The 23,038-nt window shown below is 36.7% G+C and overlaps 1 protein-coding gene across 1 annotated transcript in view; it reads left to right on the top strand.

Annotated features, from left to right (window-relative positions):
- The window catches only part of LOC124721483 (probable histone-arginine methyltransferase CARMER), a 133,113-nt gene that overhangs the window by 18,731 nt on the left and 91,344 nt on the right, over window positions 1-23,038 (top strand). The window contains 5 exon segments of the mRNA XM_047246489.1: window positions 6,952-7,167; window positions 7,574-7,751; window positions 19,490-19,580; window positions 21,282-21,454; window positions 21,884-22,106. Of these exon segments, the coding sequence (XP_047102445.1) occupies window positions 6,952-7,167; window positions 7,574-7,751; window positions 19,490-19,580; window positions 21,282-21,454; window positions 21,884-22,106 (881 nt within the window).

Raw genomic sequence — 23,038 nt, 5'->3', positions numbered from 1 at the left:
TAAATTTTTGTAATTTTGACTGGTAAGAACCGATACTCTAACAAAGGATATTACTGTATTCCGCTACTGCAGAATAATACTTCAACAATAAAACACAAACGAGAGAAAAAAATGAAAATACAAAGGAAATGCGCCATTTACGATGACACACAGTGCTCTCGCAAGCGTCTGCCAACAGCAAAATGTGCCAAAGGCTTTAGGAAGACCATGCAGTGCTTCATTACAACAATTTGCCTCCTATGAGCGTGAATTCACAGCTGTTTACATTTGATTCATTTTAGCAGTTACGAGCGGGCTCATGCGCATGCGCAGTTGATTCGTGTTTGAGCAGTAGATTCTCCCGCTTCTGCATACAGGAATTTAACTGTTGGCTGTGCAAGCAGTCACAGCAAGCAGCTAGATGCTACCGGGAAAAGGGGGCGCCAAATACATATTCTTGAGGAAAAAAAACTTGTTTCACAAAGTGTCTGGCATCCAGCGCACGTTTGTCTATTGATTATTCGCATGATTTTGAAGTGCTTCCCTGTTGGTTTTTGAACATCTTTAAACACAGTTTAAGTCGATTTCTGAATGAATCGTAAGTTGATTTTTGAATGCGTGCATAGTGTACCTGATGTCTATCAGGAGAATCCTCGTTGCATCTATAAATAAACTTTCTGCAGACAAAAGGCAACGGGGCTATACGAGCTGAGCAGAGTAAGGCCGAACGGATTAATGCTAATCGCTGTCAGATTATGCGGTTGATTGGGTTTGCGAATGATTAGCGTTGTTATAATTACTAGCCAAATCCATAGATTCAGACTACCAAAATAGAAATAAATGACTGACAGGAATAACAGGTGAGAAAAATTACGTATTATCTTCTCGGTGTATCCAAGAAAAGGAAATTTTGAAGAAAATTTTTTTGCCAGATCGCTAGTAAATACCAGTTATACAGTCCCTGGCTAGCAGCCGTTTAAGTTCTATTCTGGAAGTAACATGGAAAAGTGTTGTTTGAACGTGTAACAATGCCTAACCGGAGAATAATCACGGAATGTTTAAACCGGTGCTTCTGGCAGAGTTAGTGAAGGTAATCGGCAAACAAATTTTGACAATGGCAGGAATAGCTACAGAATTGGTGATGACAAGATTGTTTGTTAGAACGAGGAAGGAGAAGAAATTGGGACATCACACAAATTATGGAAGAATAAGACAATTCCAAATTTGTGTAAAAATTTCATAATACTACTTTTCAATCTCATGCTTGAGAAGCTGGTGCGTGTGAATGAAATGTGACACTATTTGCTAACATAAAGCTTTTTGCTTGTAGTAGGCCTAATAGGCATTTGGTATTGGTACTTCGTGAATTATATTCTGTCGCATTATAAAAATTGCCATTTTTGCCAAAACAGTCTCATTTATTTGGTGTGTGTTACAAAATTGCTGCAATATTAGAAAGGCTTATTTTGTTTTATCTATCAGACAGTGACAAAATATACGTAATTAGATCGAGAAACCACATGAGTCTTGGGTATTATTTGTGTTAACAGCTTTTTCAGTATTCGATAACGACATTTCGATTTTTATGTAGCAAAACGTTTGACGAACTTTGATAAGTTAATAGATTCTTTCACAGAAAGGAAAGCACGCCATGTAAAGCTGTAGCAATGTTACAGAGAGAAAAAAATGCTAGGAGCTAAGGATTGAAGAAATGTGTAATTTCTTGCTTATCTCTTGTCTTTATTGGTTTTATGTATCCTATATTTGATTTTACATCACACAAAACAGCAAGCTATTAGCTAATGGGCAATAAAGAGTGCAAATTTTCTGAAGAGTTCTTGTTCTCCCAATTACAAATAATCCCATCTGTTATTAATTGTGAGGGTGTTTTTTTAAAAAAAAAAAGAGGGGCAGACTGTCAAACCGACCGACTGGGATCAGGAGAGGCACCACAGGACATTTAAATTTCCACTGTCCTGAATACAGTTGGATGGCATCCATTACAAAATATACATGTTTAAATTCCACAGAGCGAAATACAGCGACATGCGATAGAAGAATGCGTTATGAAGAGGCGTGATACTGCACTTTGGCACACTTAAAGACCAAATAACATGTCTTACATTTCCTCGAACACATGTTTTATGTTTCAGACTTTTCAGAAAGATGTGTGCTACAAGATGAACATATTTTTGAAAATAAGATTTTTTTTTAGTATTGACTCGGTTCGCAAATATCGTAGATCCGGGGCTGTGATGGCAGAGCAGTCTTAGTTGTAGTGGGTAGTCTCCATATGACAAGTGTTCACATTTAGTGATTTTGCTGTCTCCCTTTTGTTTACCCTCACAGCAAATGAAAACAAAATATCTGTGGCTGGGAGCTATCAAGTGAATTAAAATATATTCACGTAATTATGGAAGGCTAAAATATGTCATTAGTTTCAGATTTTATTCTAGTTGCACCTTTCTGACAGTCAAGCATTAATCGCCTTGCAGAACAATGAAGTTATTTTTGTCTGTTTGCTAAGGAAATTTGACTTTCATTAACCTTTAGCACAGAGGCAGTCAATGTATTTAAAACCAAATGTTTAATTCCTCGGTACTGGCTAGTTTCAACCATTCGCTGCATTTCAAGTGCACATTTTCATCTTCTAGCACGTATGGCATTATGCCATAATAAAGAACCAAAGTGATGTAATACAGTACTGATGCTCCAAGAAAATTTACATCCCGAAAACGACACTGAAAAGCTTGATATCAAGTTGAGGTCTACTTCATTGGGAATCTGAACATATGAATGTGCACTTTAAGTACGCACTTTAAATGTGCACGTTTTAGTATGGTTCACGAAATTCCGATGCTCTTGGAGTATCCTCTGATGTCTTGTTTCTTTTATGACATAATGTATGATCTTTCAATGTTTTACACGTATGTACATACGGGCTTCCTACGTCATGGTAGCTGCGCAAGCGCTCTGTCGCCTGTTATCTGCGCTCTCTGGTAACTGCTGAAACGAACCTGTTTCTAACAGGTCATGGGAAAATATTGTGAATGGTGGTTTGAAAAGCATTACTCTCAAAGTAAATATCCTTTTATGTAAGTTAAACTGTGTGTGGAGAATGTACCGTTACTTTCTTAAATCACAGTGTGTTTGACTCTCATTTAAATATCAACTCTTTGGTGATGAGCCATTTAGAAGAATTTTGAACCCTGAAGATCAGACATTTGTCATTATTAAAAATTTTACTTGCACATTTGTGTGATATATCTTGAAGTGTAACACTCGCAAAAAGCTTAGCTTCTTTTGTAGCTTATTAACTTTAGAGACCAGTATTATATGTGAAAGCTTTGCTTTTCTTGTGGCAACATTATGTATATTAATTTAAACTATTAACTTTCCCTGCTTGTGTATTCGTGCTACTTAACAGTGATACTGTTGGCTGACTACGTCACATGTCCTATGCTCTGAATATCTGCTGTCATCAGCTGCCGACATCACGTGACATGAGCCATGACTGGCTTATAGAAGTGCATTGCAATCTCGATTTCAATGATTTGGAAAGTAACATGCAGTGTTGGGTGGTGGAATTCCACTGTATACTTTTGTAATACGAAAATACGCAGCGTACATTCTGCTGCACATCAAAGATATTTCCAAAACGTGTCTTTTCCTCTGAATTTCTTTTTCTAATGTGCCGAAAATTCTACGCCGTGTATAAAACCATAATAATTCAGATGATTGATAAGAATGCAAGTGGTACTGGTGGGTTATTCTAGGCTCTTTAGCCACAAATATCTGGAATCCCTACCATCTTTAACCCTAAATGGGACAAATATCAATCTCTCTCCCTCAGCGAAGAGTCTAGGAGTAATAATAGATGAAAATTTTAATCGTACTGAGCACATAACTGCACTGTACAAGAAGTCATTAACACCTCTCTACGCCCAACAAAAATATAAAGATTCTTAGATAACTATGATGTAATAAAGGTACTGTATGTGTGAAACCTGGGTCCGATGTAAGAGGGGCCTGATATCCATTATCACATCAGATTAAGTAAATAAATAAATATTGTGCATAAATAGGCAGAATGATTCATTGTTAAATTTCTCTGTTGACAACATCTGTAATACAAGGTTTGGGGCAAAAATAATTGCAACTAGCTAAAGTTGCAAATTTCACTTTTTTTTTTATTCATTTGATGACCAATTTTGGGCAGGGATCTATTTTCGAACAGATAGCCTGTATACGCTGTAACTTTTAGTTTTCACATTTTTTGCATGGCTTTTGCATTTTTTGGAAATAACAATTTGATTTCTGTTACGATGATTTGAAAATGGGGTCCCAGTCCAAAACTAGTCATTGTATGAATAAAAAACAGAGAAATTTGCAGCTTTTGCGAATTTTTCGTTGTACTGATTAACAGAAGTGCTGACCTACAATTATTCCAGCGTGCTATAAGTTCGCAATTGCAACTACTTTTTTTTCCCCCCCTGCAGGTAAGTGAGCGGATCACAAACTGCTATTTGTCATGTGGGGGCTATATAGGCATAGTGTGTATTCCAATAACAGATAGCTCTGTGATTGCTGGTAATAGCACAGAGTGCACTGTGATGTCAGTTGTGTGGTGAGCTTTGTGGAAGATGGAAGTACTCACCTTGAGCAGTGCACGAACATTAAAGTAGCCATTCTCTGAGGGAGAAATGCAAGAGAATGTCACAGTGAATGGGTCGAAGCCCTCATGAGTAATGCTTTCTATGTCACATGACAGAGCAATGAGCATAGAGTACTACAAGGACACCTTAGTGCTACAAGTACAATGTAGCATTCGGGAGAAACGTCTGAATCTTGTGGACAGGGCAGCAGTGCTGTCATATGGCATGACAATATGAAACCACATAAAGCAGTGTGTGTGTGGCAGCAACTGTGATGCTCTCCTACACCCGGTAGACAGTTTGTGACACTGACACTGCCAATGCTGTGCAACAACTGATGATCCAACTTAGAAATGGTGTGGCAAAAAGTGACGTAAATGGTATTGACACCTCCCACATTGTTGGTAGCATTTGGTGAACATTGTAGGAGACTACTTTGAAGGCATGTAGACCTCATTTCGCCGTGTCAACTGTGTCTGCTGTTCTGTAATCATTTTGTACCATGAAACCAGTATTGTCCTGTACACTACTGTTCTAAATATGTGTCACTATGTTCGCGTGTTCAGTATCCACACATGTAATTCTCATCTCATCCTCTCATTTGTATGTCGCATTTTCCAACCAGGTTGGTATCTGCAAGGGGGGGGGGGGGGGGAATAGTTTCAGTGACTTTCGCCACAACCATCAGTATTGGGGAGTAACTATTTAGAGTGGCAAAAAGTGGAATGACTGCATAAAACTGGTTGAAGAAAAGTTAAGTGCCAGGCTGTGATTCATTGGGAGAATAGTAAATAAACATAATGAACCCATGAAAGAGTAGCTTAAAGTTCATTTGACCAGTTCTTGGACATTGCTCGTCAATTAGGGACCCTTACCATGTCAGATCAGTAGAGGAGATATGAAAGATCCAAAGAAGAGCAGAACATTTCATTAAATGTTCATTTAGTATGTGCAATAATGTCAGAGGTGATCATTAAACTCCAGTTGCAGAAACTACAGAGAGGTGGTGCGTATCACAAATAGGTTTACTCGAAAATTTCAGTGTGCATGTTTCAAGAGGCTAGGTAGAATATTACTGTCATCCATAGACAATATTTGAGATGACCATGAATGGAAAATCAGAGTACTTCATTCTTGTATAGGAGCTGACTGATAGTTTTCCTTTCCACGTAACATTTGCAGATGGAATTGGAAAGGGAGCTTGCAGATTAGGTGTAGCTTAGAATTAGGTTATGTTGATCTTTGTGGTACCTTTATTCACAAAAATACGCATGGTGTTACCAGATGTTGAGCTGGGTGTTGAAGGTAACTAAGTATCTTGTTTTGGTGGCTATCATACTCCCTACCCTTCCTGTTTGTCACTTTACTGTGGAGTACTGTTATGAAACTTCACTATAATGAACTGATTGTCAAATACCATGATAAGCTGGTGTCCTTTTTACAGCCAGATATGCACTGTGACACAACTCAAAAATGTGATACCTGAGAAAACTCAACCTGAAGAAATAATTATATAAAACTTATATTGAAACAGTATAAACTTCCTTTAAATTTCAAATAAGTGTTGTTGGCTGTAAGTTTCATTATATTTTTTGTGCACATAGGGCCTCTTCAGAGGCAATTCTCAATGGCATAAAGTAAAGATGCAATTTTTCGACTTGTCACTTTTCTTGCTGGGGTGCAATACGTGTAAACCATCCAAAAACTGAATTGTACAACATGCAAAGGAGTTACCTATGTTGAGCATTGTGGAGATGAGGAGGTACAGAGAGACAAATGAATGGCTAATTGAAACTATAGGAGTTGGAAATACCTGAAATTGCTATTGGCTGGGCATGTAGCCTGATTATCAGACTGATGATAACTGCTTCTCACCTTATGAAATGACTTGGAAGGTTACCTAATGGAAGGTGGGTTGGTAATAAGAAACTGACAGGATAAGCTTAGCTACATGAAGCTTAAGATTTTGGGGAGAGGTCTGGTTTGTGACAGTTGCATTTGTCATGATCAGTATTATGAATGCTGCTGATTAAGCATTGGTGTTTCATTGCAGATACTGTTCCTGGATTTCTTTTGTTGTTCCTTCAATTTTCATTCCTGTTATGATTCATAATAAAATATTATTTGCTTTCAGTGCAGTTTATTAGGTTAATCATTTAGATGCTGCATTCTCAAAGACTGAAAAAAACTTGTGATTCTTTGGTGACCATTCAGCCAGCATTAGTGTTTCTGCTCTTAATTTTTAGCTGCAACAAAAAATTATTTTAAGCTCTGAAATTAGAGTTTAACTTTCATTGTTCAAATTTTTCATTTACAGTTTTATGGATATTTATCCCAACAACAAAATATGATGCAAGATTACATTAGGACAAGCACGTACCAAAGAGCAATTTTGGCAAATTTAGATGATTTCAAAGATAAAGTTGTCTTAGATGTTGGTGCGGGGTCAGGAATTTTGTCATTTTTTGCTATTCAAGCTGGAGCAAGAAAAGTTTATGCAGTTGAGGCAAGCACAATGGCACACCATGCAGAGGTAAGTGGCCATTGCATATCATACCTCTCCTCCCCTTTTCACCTATCTCTGACTCTGGTACCTCAGTCAGCTGTGATGCCTCATTTATACTGAACAATGATTTGATCATTGTTATTAAGAAAAGAAACTGGCAGTGGTTTGCTATACAGTTTTCTGAAAATTGTGTATACATGCTCAATATTGCTGAAAAATTAATTTTTCATTCTGTTATAAATGTTTCAATCTATATAAGTTTTGAAGAATGATGTGTGAATCTAATATTTTTTTCAAGTAGACATGAAATTACATTTTAACATGATGTTTTGATGAGTGTTATGTGCAAATGGCGACTGGCATAAATTGATTTGCTTAATATTTTCATCTGATAATTTTTTTAGCTATTGTCTATTTACTCCATATGTTTCAGACCCTGGTGAATGCAAACAATTTGAAAGGAAAGATAGTAGTAATTGCAGGCAAGGTAGAAGAAATATCTCTTACAGAGAAAGTTGATGTCATTGTTTCAGAACCAATGGGTTACATGTTGTACAACGAAAGAATGTTAGAAACATACCTACATGCTAAAAAGTGGCTTAAGGATGGAGGTAAGCAGTATTTCTTACTGCAGAGGGAAAAATGCATCTTGTTTGTTTGTGTAATGACATCATTGGGCAGAGATGAGGTGTCAGTGCTATTTACCCTATGCTATTTGTTCATGATATAGAGGAACTTGACAGGTCCAGTGACTGTTTGCACAAAGAGGCAATATAGTGATCTGTCATGATGAGTCTTTAAAACTGAATTGGAATGAAAGAGAATGATGCGAATTCCCAATATCTATTGTGCAGGCACATAACTGACAGATACCACAAATTTGTTATGGGGCGACATTACAACATTGCGCAGAAAGAATTTAAAGATTTAGTGATGGTGAAAGAGCAAACAATTATAGTGATAGACAGATTGGATTCATTGTTCTGTACATAAAGATGCACTTCATGTTAAGTTTATAAGCATAGAGCACATGATGAAATTGGTTGTACAGTTGTAAACTTTCTGAAGCTGCATACATTATCACACTTTCAGCTGCAACAGTTTTCGACTGAATTAAATAGAAAGTATGGAGACTGGAGCAGTTTACTGTTTTAAAACCTTCTATTTTTGAATTACTGAAGGATCTTCAGGAACAAAAATCGGAACATCTGAAATCAGTTGCAGACCTTGCATTTTTATCATTTTAACCACAAATTATTTTGATGTTTAAAACTCAGTTGAAAATAATCTTTTTCTTATGGAATTGCATCAGGTAAACTGAAATATAATATTTATTTTTAATTTTAATGTGTCATGAGGGCATAAAATGGTGGTTTCAGTGTTAAACCACCATCGTGATATCAGCATTAGTAGACCTATGTATAAAAACTGTCACATTTTTATTTATTGCAAATGAAAATTTTTAGTTATACCATCCACATGTTATACATTCCAGTCGCACAAAAATTCCTTAGAATTCTTCATGTTCAGTCCTCACAAGTGAAAGCACTACTTCTGGTACAGCTGAAAACACACTCTTCCCTTCATCGAACTTTGCGCATGCAACACACCCTTATTGTTTGGGATTGTGCTTGCCCCTACAACAGGCACAGTGTGAAGTGCTCTTCAGGCATGTGTGCTGCTTTATCAGTATGCACTGCCTTTGAGATGTAGGCCTGGAAGTGATTTTTTGAATTATCAGGCTTCCTCCTCCCCAGAGGGGGGGGGGGGGGGGGTGAAACATGTGCCCCAATAAATCCTGTAGTTACCTCACATAAGAAAGATTTCAGTAACAACTTGGGCAACTGATTGGAAAGTTTATTGTGAACATTTAAATTTTATGTACTGCCATGAGTGAGGTGCTAGAATAATCTGTCTACCATCTTCTGCTTTTGCAGTCAATGGCACATGTTGCCTGAAACATGTCTGCTTTGTCAATGAATACCATGTTTTTAATATAGTCCTTGACAATTTTTGGACAGTTGATCGTAGTTATGCTCCCATCTTCTTTTTTGTTCGCTGTCAATTTTATTGATTTCATGGAATAAACATCACAATAATTTAAAAATTGAATTATATGTAAGAATTTTTCACAATTACACCACCAGTTATTCAGTAATGTGTTCTGTTTTCAAAGATTCCCTACATACGTAACCTCTAAATTGAAAATGCTTTTCGACATGGTGGTTTCGATTGAAACCACCAGCATAAATGTAAAATATCATTATTAAAACTTTACACAAAATTAAAATTATCTGATACATTGAAAAAAAAAGGATGCACAACAAAGGAATTATCTGAATGGGACAGAAAACAGTAGATGTGACATACACATACAGATAAACAAATGATTAAAATTTCAGAAAAATTAATTAAAGAGAAAGAGCTTCACAATTTGAGCAAGTCAGTGAAGCATTTTTTTATTTATTTATTTATTTATTTATTTATTTATTGTTCCGTGGGACCACATTTAGGAGAAGTCTCCATGGTCATGGAACGAGTCAATACATGAAATTATAACACGATTGTAGAAACACATAAAATGAAACAAGTCGTTAGTTTAAATAAAGAAAATCAAGAATGTAACACTGGAATTTGCTTAATTTTTTATCTCTTCCAGGAGCTCCTCGACAGAATAGAAGGAGTGAGCCATGAGGAAACTCTTCAGTTTGGACTTAAAAGTGTTTGGGCTACTGCTAAGATTTTTGAGTTCTTGTGGTAGCTTATTGAAAATGGATGCAGCAGAATACTGCACTCCTTTCTGCACAAGAGTCAAGGAAGTGCATTCCACATGCAGATTTGATTTCTGCCTAGTATTAACTGAGTGAAAGCTGCTAACTCTTGGGAATAAGCTAATATTGCTAACAACAAACGACATTAAAGAAAATACATACTGTGAGGGCAATGTCAAAATTCCCAGACTATTGAATAGGGGTCGACAAGAGGTTTTCGAACTTACACCATACATAGCTCGAACAGCCCGTTTTTGAGCCAAAAATACCCTTTTTGAATCAGAAGAATTACCCCAAAAAATAATACCGTATGACATAAGCGTATGAAAATATGCGAAGTATACTACTTTTCGTGTTGAAATGTCACTTATTTCAGATACTGTTCTAATGGTAAATAAAGCGGCATTTAGTTTCTGAACAAGATCCTGAACATGGGCTTTCCACAACAGCTTACTATCTATCCGTACGCCTAGGAACTTGAACTGTTCCGTCTCGCTTATAACATGCCCATTCTGTCTGATTAAAATGTCAGTTCTTGTTGAATTGTGGGTTAGAAACTGTAAAAACTGAGTCTTACTGTGATTTAGCATCAAATTATTTTCCACAAGCCACGAACTTACTTCATGAACTACATTATTTGATAATGTTTCAATATTACACACAAGATCCTTCACTACCAAGGTAGAGTCATCAGCAAACAGAAATATTTTTGAATCACCTGTAATACTAGAAGGCATATCATTTACATAAATAAGGAACAGCAGTGGCCCCAGCACCGACCCTTGGGGAACGCCCCATTTAACAGTGCCCCATTGGGACTGAACATCATTACCACTCTCAATATTGCGGAGGATTACCTTCTGCTTTCTGTTCTTAAAGTAGGAGGCGAACCAATTGTAAGCTACTCCCCTTACTCCATAATGTTCCAACTTCTGCAGTAATATTTTGTGGTCAACACAGTCAAAAGCCTTCGTTAAATCAAAGAAAACACCTAACGTTCTCAACCTTTTATTTAATCCGTCCAAAACCTCACAGAGAAAAGAGAATATAGCATTTTCAGTTGTTAAGCCATTTCTAAAACCAAACTGTACATTTGACAGCAAATTATGTGAATTTAAATGCTGCAGTAACCTTGTATATACAAGCCTCTCGATAACTTTAGCAAACACCGATGGCATAGAAATAGGTCTATAATTGTCAACATTATCCCTGTCTCCCTTTTTATAAAGTGGCTTCACTACCGAGTACTTTAATCGGTCAGGAAACCGACCACTGCTAAAGGAAAAGTTACAGATATGGCTAAGTACTGAGCTAATATACGTGGAACAATACTTCAGTATTCTGCTAGATACCCCGTCATATCCATGAGAGTTCTTGGTCTTTAGTGATTTAATTATTAACTCAATCTCCCTCTTGTCAGTATCATGGAGGAGCATTTCAGGTAACAGTCTCGGAACACTTTTTTCTAAGAGCGCTATATGATTCCCTGTTGGGACTAGGTTTCTATTTAGTTCACCTGCTATATTCAGAAAGTGATTATTAAGTACTGTACAAATATGCGACTTATCAGCAACACGGACATCCCCACTACGCACTGATTCTATATCCTCGACCTGTCTCTGCAGACCAGCCACTTCCTTTACGACTGACCATATGGTTTTAATTTTATCCTGAGACTTAGCTATTCTATCTGCATACCACATACTTTTTGCCTTCCTAATAACTTTTTTAAGCACCTTACAATACTGTTTGTAATGGGCTGCTGCATTTAGATTTTGACAGTTTCTAACGTTTTGATATAATTGCCACTTTGTTCTACAAGATATTCTTATCCCTTTAGTCAGCCACCCAGGCTGCCTGTTTGTGCTAGTACCCCGTTTTAAACGTTCTAACGGAAAGCAACTTTCAAAGAGCACGAGAAAAGTCTTGAGGAAAGCATTATATTTATCGTCTACTGTATCAGCACTATAAACATCTTGCCAATCTTGTTCCTTGATAAGGTTTACAAAAGTCTGTACAGCAACTGGATCAGCTTTCCTAAAAAGTTGGTAACTATATTTAACATGTGTTGAAGCACAAAAATCTTTTAGACTTAAAATTTGTGCATCATGATCTGAAAGGCCATTCACCTTTTTGCTAACAGAATGCCCTTCTAATAATGACGAATGAACAAAAATATTGTCTATGGTTGTTCTACTGTTCCCTTGCACTCTCGTTGGAAAGAATACGGTTTGCATAAGATTATATGAATTAAGGAGGTCTACCAGCATCCTTTTCCTTGCACAAACACTTATACAATTAATATTGAAGTCACCACATATAACTAACTTTTTGTATTTCCTATAAAGTGAACCAAGAACCTCCTCTAGCTTTAGCAAAAATGTTGTGAAATCGGAGTCTGGGGATCTATAAATAACAACAGTAAGAAGTTTAGCTCCACTAAATTTAACCACACCTGCACAACATTCAAACACCTTTTCAGTGCAGTACTTTGAAACATCAATTGACTCAAATGGGATACCGTTTTTCACATACATGGCTACTCCCCCACACCGCAAAGAGCTCCTAGAAAAGCTGCCAGCCAACCTGTATCCTGGTAAAGGAAGCCTCTGAATTATCTCCTTATTTAAGAAGTGTTCAGATATACCAATAATTTCAGAGTCAACATCTATAAGCAGTTCACTAACTTTATCTCGAATACCTTGTATATTTTGATGAAATATACTAATTCCCTCATTAATCGGATACCCAAGCTTTGTAGAAAGTGGTTTCTTTGTTAGAGAGACTTCCCTTAAGCAGGAATACCTATCAGCTGACTTCAATCTAAAAAAGGTACAGCTCTAACACCCACAACTACCGGAATTTTCCCATGAGTGATCCCACCACCCCCACCTATGCTGTCACCTATAAGTTTTGCCAACCTCCCCTTCCCATACCTGTTGAGGTGCAGGCCATGTCTAGTGAAACCCGTCCTACTGATAGACTCTCTGGTCCTTATGCAAGCAGTTATTTGGCTCAACATTTACTGATAGTTGTGGGATGTTGTGCCAAATTCTGTCCAATTGACACATTAGATCATCAAAATCCCAAGCTGGTTGGATGGCCCTGCCCAAATGCTCCAAATGTTCTTTATTGGGAAGAGATCCGGCGACCTTTCTGGTCAACTAGGGTTAGGCAAGCAGTAGATACTCCCATCACATACGATTGGGCATTATATTGCTGAAATGTAAGCCCGGGTTGGCTTAGCATGAAAGGCAACAAAACAGGCATGGAATATTGTCAGTGTACCGCTGTGCTGTAAGGTTGCCGTGGATGACAACCAATGGTCCTGCTATGAAATGAAATGACACTCCAGACCATCACTCCTGGTTGTAGGGCTGTGTGACAGATATGGCAGTCTGGTTGGTATCCCACTGCTGTCCAAAACAATTCCAGACACCTCTTTGCTTGTCATCAGAGATCAGTTCAAGGTGGGACTCATCACTGAAGACAACTCTGCTCCAGTCAATGAGATTCCAGGCTGAAGACGTGTGTGGAGATGACCCAGACAGTGGTAGGATACCAACCTGACTGTCGCTTACCATATGATACAGCAACCGGGAATGATGGTCTGGGTTGCCATTTCTTTTTATAGCAGTACTCCTTTGGTTGTCATCTAAAAGCACCCTTACATCACAGCTGTGTGTGTACATCTACATCCATACTCCACAAGCCACCTGACGGTGTGTGGCGGGGGGTACCTTGAGTACCTATATCGGTTCTCCCTTCTATTCCAGTCTCGTGATTTTCATGATCTAATGCAGCAATTGGACAGAATCTGGCACGATATCCCTCAGGATGATATCCAACAACTCCATCAATCATAACTGCTTCCATAAGGGCCAGATGTGAACAAACGTTATTGACTTACTCAGTTTGTAAACACTCAACATTTCATAGACCAAGCCAGAGCTCTTGCCACAACTTTGTGTTTAAAGACTATGCCTGAGTATTGGTCAGGCTGTGATTTTCTCAATGTACGAGCTGTCTGTTGCTTGAAAACTGGACACATTGTGTATGAGAACAATGTACAGACGTCTTGCTACCTGTCCCTTGACTTTGCTGTCGTCTTTTGTCAATTTTTAGAATTCTTTTGATAAAAACATTAGTGAATGTAACAGCTGCCGTCTCAAATGAGTGAGCCAATATGATCACATTGACGTAATTTCATGTGTGTACTCATTAGTTTTTGCAGTTACATTTAATTCTGCTACAAATGTATCACGTTTGTTCAGTGAGCCAGAAATTTTGGAAGCTTGAATGGAAGAAATTGCTCAGTAACTCCCCTCACAAACTTTTTGAAGGATAATTATACTTTCTGTTATTACTTTAAAATTTGTAATTTATTAAAGAACTATAGTGATGATGAAAAATAAATCTTGAAGCTTGGTCTTTTTATTGTCTGTATTATCCTTGAAGATACGTCAATTACACATGTGCCACATCAATTACACATGTGCCAGTAACACTTTAAACAATGGTGTAAATGGCAGGTTTCGTAGGCCCAATAATCTTCAAAACAACTGGCTCCTAAGTGTTGAGAGACCACATTTGGACAGAGAAATACTCTGTATATCAGCAATTGATATGCTAGCCCAGACCTATTGCTCTGCCTTCACAACCATGGAACAACCGCGTATTGGGGACTGTTCGTAAGAATAGACGCAACATGCCAGAACTGCAGAGGAAACTGAAACGAGAAACTGAGCTAGTCAACTGACAAAATGATTGCTCTCAAGTATTGTGATAAGAGAAGTGTGAATGTTTGAGCTCATGAAACACAACAAAATCATTGAAACAGAGAAACTTGACAGAAACATTGAGTGGGGGATAAAGATACCCCAATGTATTGTAGATTACAATTGAAGTATACGAGCAGTTGTCTGTTGTGACAAGGTACTGACCTCAACAATATCAGTGTGTAAGGCTGAAATGATACAAGAAACATTTTTTCACATTCTGTATTTGTGCATTTTAAATGCTCATGCTCTCCATGGGTTTATTACAGGGTGAAAAATGGCATACTGAGTTTTCTCTCTCATTTCTTAGGTAAACTGTAAAACAACATGCAACAGAACAAAGAAAAGCTGGCAGAAGGAGGTGCTCTGACAATGAGTATCCCCTTAAGGAAGGCATTTCCGAATGTTACTGTGGGTAAACATTCAAAGAAAAATACGCTAATTCACATATGCTTGTTTTCCATAAAAGAAAATAGACCAGGAAACCAGATACAAATGGAAACTTGCAGAGTAACATTATGCTTTGCAATCTATTTAGAGACTTAGTGCATATAGAAACTTAACTATCGTCTGGACTTCTGAATAAATTCTTTAGGTGGCGGGGTTCAAAACCTTCATCAGAAAGAAAAATGGAAACAATAAAATGAGTGTAAAAAGTATTCGTAGTTCTTTCACATGTAGTTCACTGGCAGACAGACATGGTGTTAGATGCTTCATTCTATATTCTGTACATAATATAATTCTCAGGTACCTGAAAATTTGCGTATGTTTGTAGCAAAGTTTGCATCTATCTTTTTTTTTTTTTTTTTTTTTTTTTTTTTTTTTTTTTTTTTTTTTTTTTTTTTTTTTTTTTTCAAATAAGCATCTTTCTTTTTTGCCCAATTTTGCAGTTTTCCTTTTTGGCCAAATTTGCATCTTTCTTTCATGACCAAATTTGTATCTGATTTTTTGTTTATAAATGATAAGTGGAAGTTCAAAAGGTTGCCACATTATGTGCCTGAAGGCGCATACTGTAACATAGTACTTTGAAATTCGCTGTTAAGAAAAGGAAAGTAGTTACTGGGGATCCTTGTGAGTGAAGTGTTTGCTTTTGGAAAACTTAAGTTAGGTTGTTTTTAAAATGATCTACACGTCTTTTTTTTTTTTTCTTTTCCCTTCAAATTTGCTAATTATAAAAATCTGCCAAGTACCAATATTGATGGTGATGTTTTGTGGGCATTTATATTGGTGCGACCCATACTTAACACTACAGATAGAACTGACGAGGTACGTAGCCTATAAGTGGTATGTCATGTTGGTACACTTTTTATTTTGCAAACTTGTTCTTATGCATATTGTAATTAGAAACTGGGCTACTTTAGACAATATACAATACCAGTAACCAAAAACTGGACATGTTTTCACAGAAAATAAAGCTGTTTCACACTCTCTCTGATAAAATAGTTCATTTAGATACAATTTGCTATAAAACAGCACTTAGAGGGCAATTTCCCATTTCTGCACTTTGAGGCAGATTCACATCTACATTCACATTTATCTCAGATTGTGAATTTTTTGTCCCCCTAGTAATTACACTACATACATTGTGCCAGTAAAACAAAAGTATTATAGCTACACTTGTTAACAATTCACTAAAATTATTTCCATGTAATGTAGAAAAATGTATTCAGTTACCATTATTTTTGACATTGAAATTTACCTAGGGTTGTAAAACATCATTGAAATACATACTGTACATTGAAACAAGTATTCAAATGCTTAAAAGTTCCTGACCTGTTCGTGACGTATATGCGCAAGAGTCGTATACCACTTGAATAAGAGCTATATATATTAATCACTTTGTGTCACTTTACGATGTTATAAAACTATTCTAATATGGCTAAAAGAATTGCATTTGAATACCCTGATTATTTGATCTTGAAACGTGTCTGACATAAGGAGGGATTGAAAATACATACTAATTATTGTAAAAAGTATCCAAACAACTGTTGCCTCACTTTGGAGTCTGTCTCCAAATGAGGAAGTATGCTGACAAGAAACAGACTTAATGTTTTAGATTATGCTATATCTATTTTGTACACGATGTAATTACACAGCATACATTGTCAGTAAAATGAAAATTGTACAAATTCTTTCACTTGTGATATTCAAGAAGTATTGCCGAGTAATGTAGATAGATGCAACTGGGGTCATGGTAATTGATTGCAGAAGTTGTTGTGGAACTTACAAAAGGATTTATAACACAAACTGCACTCATGTAAACAATTCAAAACCTTAAAGATTCAGTGTTTTAAGCATCTCTCCAGATGTAGTAGTGTGCCGGCAATAGATGGACCTGGTTCTTCATAGGCAATGACATCTATTTTGAACTAAAAGTAAATACACAACATAACATCAGTTAGTAAAAAGTTGTACAGATTCATCTCTTTATCAGGTGATTTTATTATCAGATTCAAAATGTTTTCAGTTACACCAAAAGAGTGCTCCAACAAGCACTTGATTTCCCTTATGAATCATTTGTGAATGATTTATTGTGCTAAAATGCACCTAGAGCACAGAGGAAGTGTACGGAGTGTATGTACAGATTCTAAAGCATTTACCACATAAACTACATCCAAAGCATTCAGCACAGAGCCATAATAAGGCCAGCTCAGATAATCAGCAGTAGCACATCTGTAGCAGTGAGGGGGTTAAACAATTAACATATCTTACGTTATAAGGAAAAGTGTTTGTGTGCTCAAGAATATTTCTGGGATTTGATTACTCAGGTATCTAACTGTCGTAATAGTTTAAATGTCATTGCCATTAAATTATTATGTTGAGAGTCATGACAAATGCTGTTCTGAATGCATAATTTGAGAATTAGTCAGTGTAATAGTCAAAAGTTATGGGTGAAACACAATGGATGGAGTGAGGGCAACAATTCACTGACCATCTATCCATTTAATCAACACCCTTGTTTATGTGGTATCCCTCTTCCTCCAGTCTATACTGTTCTCCCACTTTCTCCCACACATCGTATTTCAACACCTCTCCTACGCAACTTCGCCTACCTGCACAAGGATAAACTCAAGTGTTTGTTGTCTGAAAGCTTAACTGAAAGTTCAATCTTGGGTTACTCAGTGTCTCACCTACAATGAGTGGTTACCTTTATTCCTTCCATTATTTAATTAAAAGATTCTTGGCTGATAAGTTTAATCTGTGTGTGTGTGTGTGTGTGTGTGTGTGTGTGTGTGTGTGTGTGTGTGTGTGTGTGTGTGTCAAATGAAAAACTACAAAGAACGAAACTTGTGTAGCTTGAAGGGGGAAACCAGATGGCACTATGGTTGGTCCGCTAGATGGCACTGCCATAGGTCAAACGGATATCAACTGCTATTTTTTAAAATAGGATCCCCCATTTTTTATTACATATTTGTGTAGTACGTAAAGAAATATGAATGTTTTAGTTAGACCACTTTTTTTTTGCTTTGTGATAGATGGCGCTGTAATAGTCACAAATGTATAAGTATGTGGTATCACGTAACATTCTGTCAGTGCAGATGGGATTTGCTTCCTGATACATTACCCGTGTTAAAATGGACCGTTTACCAATTGCGGAAAATGTAGATATCGTGTTGATGTATAGCTATTGTGATCAAAATGCCCAATTGGCATGTTCACCAGATATGACGTCCCCGGATTTCTTTTTGTGGGGAAAGTTGAAGGATATTTGCTATTGTGATCCACGGACAATGCCTGAAAACATGCGTCAGCGCATTGACAATGCATGTGCGAGTATTACGGAAGGTGAACTACTCGTTGTTGCGAGGAATGTCGTTACACGTATTGCCAAATGCATTGGGGTTGACAGACATCATTTTGAGCATTTATTGCATTAATGTGGTATTTACAGGTAATCATGCTGCAACAGCATGCGATCTCAGAAATAAGTTCACAAAGGCACATTTATCACATTGGAACAACCGAAATAAAATATTCAAACGTACCTACGTTCTGTATTCGAATTAAAAAAACCTACCTGTTACCAACTGTTCGCCTAAAATTATGAGCCATATGTTCGTGACTATTACAGCGCCATATATCACAAAGTGAAAAAAATAGTCCAACTAAAACATTCATACTTCTTTATGTACTACATGAATATGTAATAAAAAATGTTGATTCCTATTTTAAAAAAACACAGCTGATATCCGTTTGACCTATGGCAGCGCCATCTAGCGGGCCAACCATAGTGTCATCTGGTTTCTCCATTCAAGCTAGACAAGTTTCATTCTTTGTAGTTTTTTCGTTTGACACTTATTTCGTGAGCTATTTGGCCCAGTCACGATCAATGGACCACCCTGTATAGCTGGGTAGCTGGAATGTGAAGGGAATGATGCTATCTCGCAGCAATGAATAAGTAAATGTGAATATAGGTAATTGCTACTGTAAAAATTAGTATGTTGCTTTTATCATTCACTGTAGTGTATTTTACCTTAACAAGTGTAAAAAGGATTCCTGTCCTTCGTATATTGTTTGATTAAGTTGATATTGGTACTAAAATCAGTAATAACTATCCCCGTACAGTTTTTACAGAATTAGCTTGCTTAATGGACAAAATGAAAAGAAAAGATAATTTCAATATGCGACACAAAAGAATTCTTTGTAAAAGAATCAGTTGGTGTTATAAAGAGGGATGATGTTAAATTTTTATTTTGTCAGTCATTTAGTTCGCAGGATTTTACAGTTTTTAGATATTGTAGTAGACATGTATTGTGATATGTATAAATTCTGATAAAGATCGTTTGGTTTTTAATTTAGGTAAAATGTTCCCAACCAGGGGGGATCTGCATATAGCCCCCTTTACTGATGATAACCTTTACATGGAGCAGTTTAACAAAGCAAATTTCTGGTGAGTACACACACTTTTTCAGTCAGAGATGATCATGTAAAAAAGTATGAATAGTTTAGTTTGATGAAAGAAACAAAAAAATTGTAAGATAGCAAAGTACTGTTTATAAGGAAAGTGAATTTGAGATGAACAGCAGCTTAATTTCAAAGATGACTTTGCTCTTCCTCCTCCTCCTCCTCCCCTCCCACCTCCATTTCTGCATTTCAACAGTGACTACTGACTGCACTGTTCCAAATTACACATATAGAATTGGAAATAACTTTAAGCAAAATATGACAACATTTCCATACCTGAATCGATTTGATGTACTTCACATATTGTGTCATTAAATATGAAGATGGTACAGCCACAATAAGAAGCGGTACAATCTTCATCACTAAGTTACAAATTGTCAGTGCATGATCACCATTTCGAAATAAGTGTTGGCATCTACAGGAAACCAGTTATATGACTGTACAGTGGCAAGTGACATGCTTGTATTCTGGCAGGCTAGATGTTGCTGCTGCATGTCAGTTCGTGGCTTCAGTTGAGATAATCTTTTTAATTATGTGTACTAAACATTTCCTATGAAGTTAAGTACAAATAAATATAAAGTGCAGAGGACTGTGGTTACATGTTATATAATTTAACAAGGAAGGAGTAAAAACACCAAACAGGAAAATTAAGTGGAAACTTCAGGTTTCTCTGTGGTTTTCAGGTTGGTTGATTCAGGGTAGGGGACCAAACAGTGAGGTCATAGGCCACATTGGATTGGACAACGGTGGGGATGGACGTAGGCCGTGTTCTTGTACAGGAACCATCCTGGCATTTACCTGAAGCAATTTAGGGAAATCACAGAAAACCTAAAGTAGGCTGTCAGGCGCGAGTTTGAACTGTCGTCATCCTGAGTGAGAGTCCAGTGTGCTAACCACTGTGTCACCTCACTCAGTTCATTTCAAAGAAATCTAGATCAGTGGACAATTCTCTCTCTCTCTCTCTCTCTCTCTCTCTCTCTGTGTGTGTGTGTGTGTGTGTGTGTGTGTGTGTGTGTGTGTGTGTGTGTGTGTTGCTGTCATTCATTATTTTAGCATCTTCTTGCAAGTCAACATGTATTTAAGTGAAAACTTTGCATTGTATCACAGGGAAATTGAAATATTTGTATACAGAGTGACTATTTTTTGACAAGGTCATGCAAAATCTAGTCTTAATCCCCTCTACCCATTAGATCAGATCCTGGATATGTGGTAACGTGCAGTTCTAAGTAAAAAGTAAGACATCCAGAAGCATTCAAATGAAGAAAAATTGAACAGATGCCTATCAGTTTTGGTAGGCAATTATTTCTAATCTTTCAGTAAATACCGGGGGTCAGTTACAGAAAACAGTGTTCTTCTTTCTCCTATTTTTCTTTCAGCTTCTAAACCAAATGTTAGCACAGAGTTACAAAAAGGACACCTCCCTTTGCATGAAAAGTACACTAACTAGTAACCCCTACAGGTTTTGAGGGGAGTGTTATCTACTGGTATGTACAACGAAAGGAAAAAGAGAACAGCCTGGAGATAATGACATGTATGTAATAAAGTTATGCTACATGTAATTTTTAAATCAGTTCCTCATTATTAAAGCATGTATTTATGTAGTGCTGTTATTACACAAATCTGTCCTAAAATTATACTAATCAGGTGGTAAACCTCTAGAGAGTTGACTGTGACCTTTTTTTGCCAGGTATCAGCAGTGTTTCCATGGAGTGGACTTAAGCAGTTTAAGGCATGCTGCAATGAAAGAGTATTTCCGGCAACCCATAGTGGACACATTTGATGTCCGTGTTTGTATGGCAAAGTCTGTCAGGCATACTGTGGATTTTCAGCAGGCCAGTGAAACAGATCTCCATCGAATAGGTAAGTACAGAAAACTGCTGAATGAATGGTTTTATTTAAACACAAATAGAGTACTTTGCCTAATGTGACATCTGTGTGGACAATCATAGTTGTTACTTTATAATACTTACAAATATTGGACTGGAATTTCAAACAATAGCAAAGCCGTTTGTGATTGTCTGAAAGAGTATTTTACTTTACGGTTTATAGTGACGTCAAAGTGTTTACTCTGGGGAAGAATTGTTTGCAGTAGAATAATGGTGTTAATCGCTTTCCAAATTGAAGATACTCAATCCATAAACTGATAAATATGGTGGGAAATTGCTATTCTTGGTAATTATGCACTATGTCTAGTACACATTTTTGTGTTATGAGAAGTGCACACATTTGAGCTCCAGCTTTTAAGATCACATGTTTATTAAAACACATTAATTCATTTTCATCTTACAGAAATTCCTCTGCAGTTTCACCTGTTGGAATCTGGAACAGTTCATGGATTAGCGTTCTGGTTTGATGTTGCATTTATTGGCAAAAATTCAACAATATGGCTCTCAACAGCTCCATCAGAGCCTCTCACACATTGGTACCAGGTTAGATGTCTCTTGGAGACACCAATTTTTGTGAAAGCTGGACAGCTGCTTACTGGACGAGTTTTGCTTTTAGCCAATCAAAGGTAAATTTAAAAAAATGCTGAAAACTACTGTTATAATTTAATTTGAATATTGGACTTTTGCCTATGTACATTTTCAGAAGTGGAAGTCTGTAGACAACTGAACAAAGGAACATTCCAGATTTATATTTTTAGGACAGGTTTTTTTATTTTGCTTTTGTTTCCCCCTTTGTACCTCCTTTCATTTTCACCTCCACTTTGGCAGATTTAATGTTCCATTTGAATTCATCATTAGCTATTTCGTGTAAACATGCCCTTGGTGTCAGTATTGGAGTATTGACAATCAGTTGATTCATGACAGACAAGTGTAAAATGTAAAAGAAACCAGATCATGCTATTTAAAGCAGTAACAGTTTTAGAGCTAAAATCGAAATGTTATAAATTTATAATTTTTAGTATGGGAACAAAGTTTCTCATGATAACATCCTTGTATAAAATGGTGTCATAAGTCTTGCCACATCACATTAGAAAGAAAGGAAAATAAATCACCAGAGCTTTATACAATTTCCATCATCTTTATGAAGAACCATTGAATGTCATTATGCTGCTAGATGTTGGTGGTTTGTGATAGCGAAACCTGTTGGAATGTAAATGCCTCAGTGAATATCTTTGCAATGTTTAAAAACTCTGGTTGAAGTACTGCTTCTGGCTAGTATACAGCTCAGCTGAGAGGAAAGAAAAGTCATAATTGTGCTATACTGTGTAACATGATTACTTCCTCATGTGAATTAAACATATTATAAAAAATATTAAAAATACTAAGAAAAGTAATGAGAGCAGCAAAAATAATATGTAATGGTAAATACATATAAAATTCAACAAACAGTTAGGCTATATGGGGTGTTATGAAAAGCCACTGGTGAAAAGAGAGCATTGTGTAAAAATGTAACATTGTCACAAGAAAATAAAGTAACAAACCTAAAATAACCACATGT

The sequence above is a fragment of the Schistocerca piceifrons genome, chromosome X (assembly GCF_021461385.2).
Source record: "Schistocerca piceifrons isolate TAMUIC-IGC-003096 chromosome X, iqSchPice1.1, whole genome shotgun sequence".
NCBI classification, from domain to species: domain Eukaryota; kingdom Metazoa; phylum Arthropoda; class Insecta; order Orthoptera; family Acrididae; genus Schistocerca; species Schistocerca piceifrons.
Note: the sequence above shows the minus strand (reverse complement) of the source record. Positions and strands in the feature narration are given on the sequence as shown.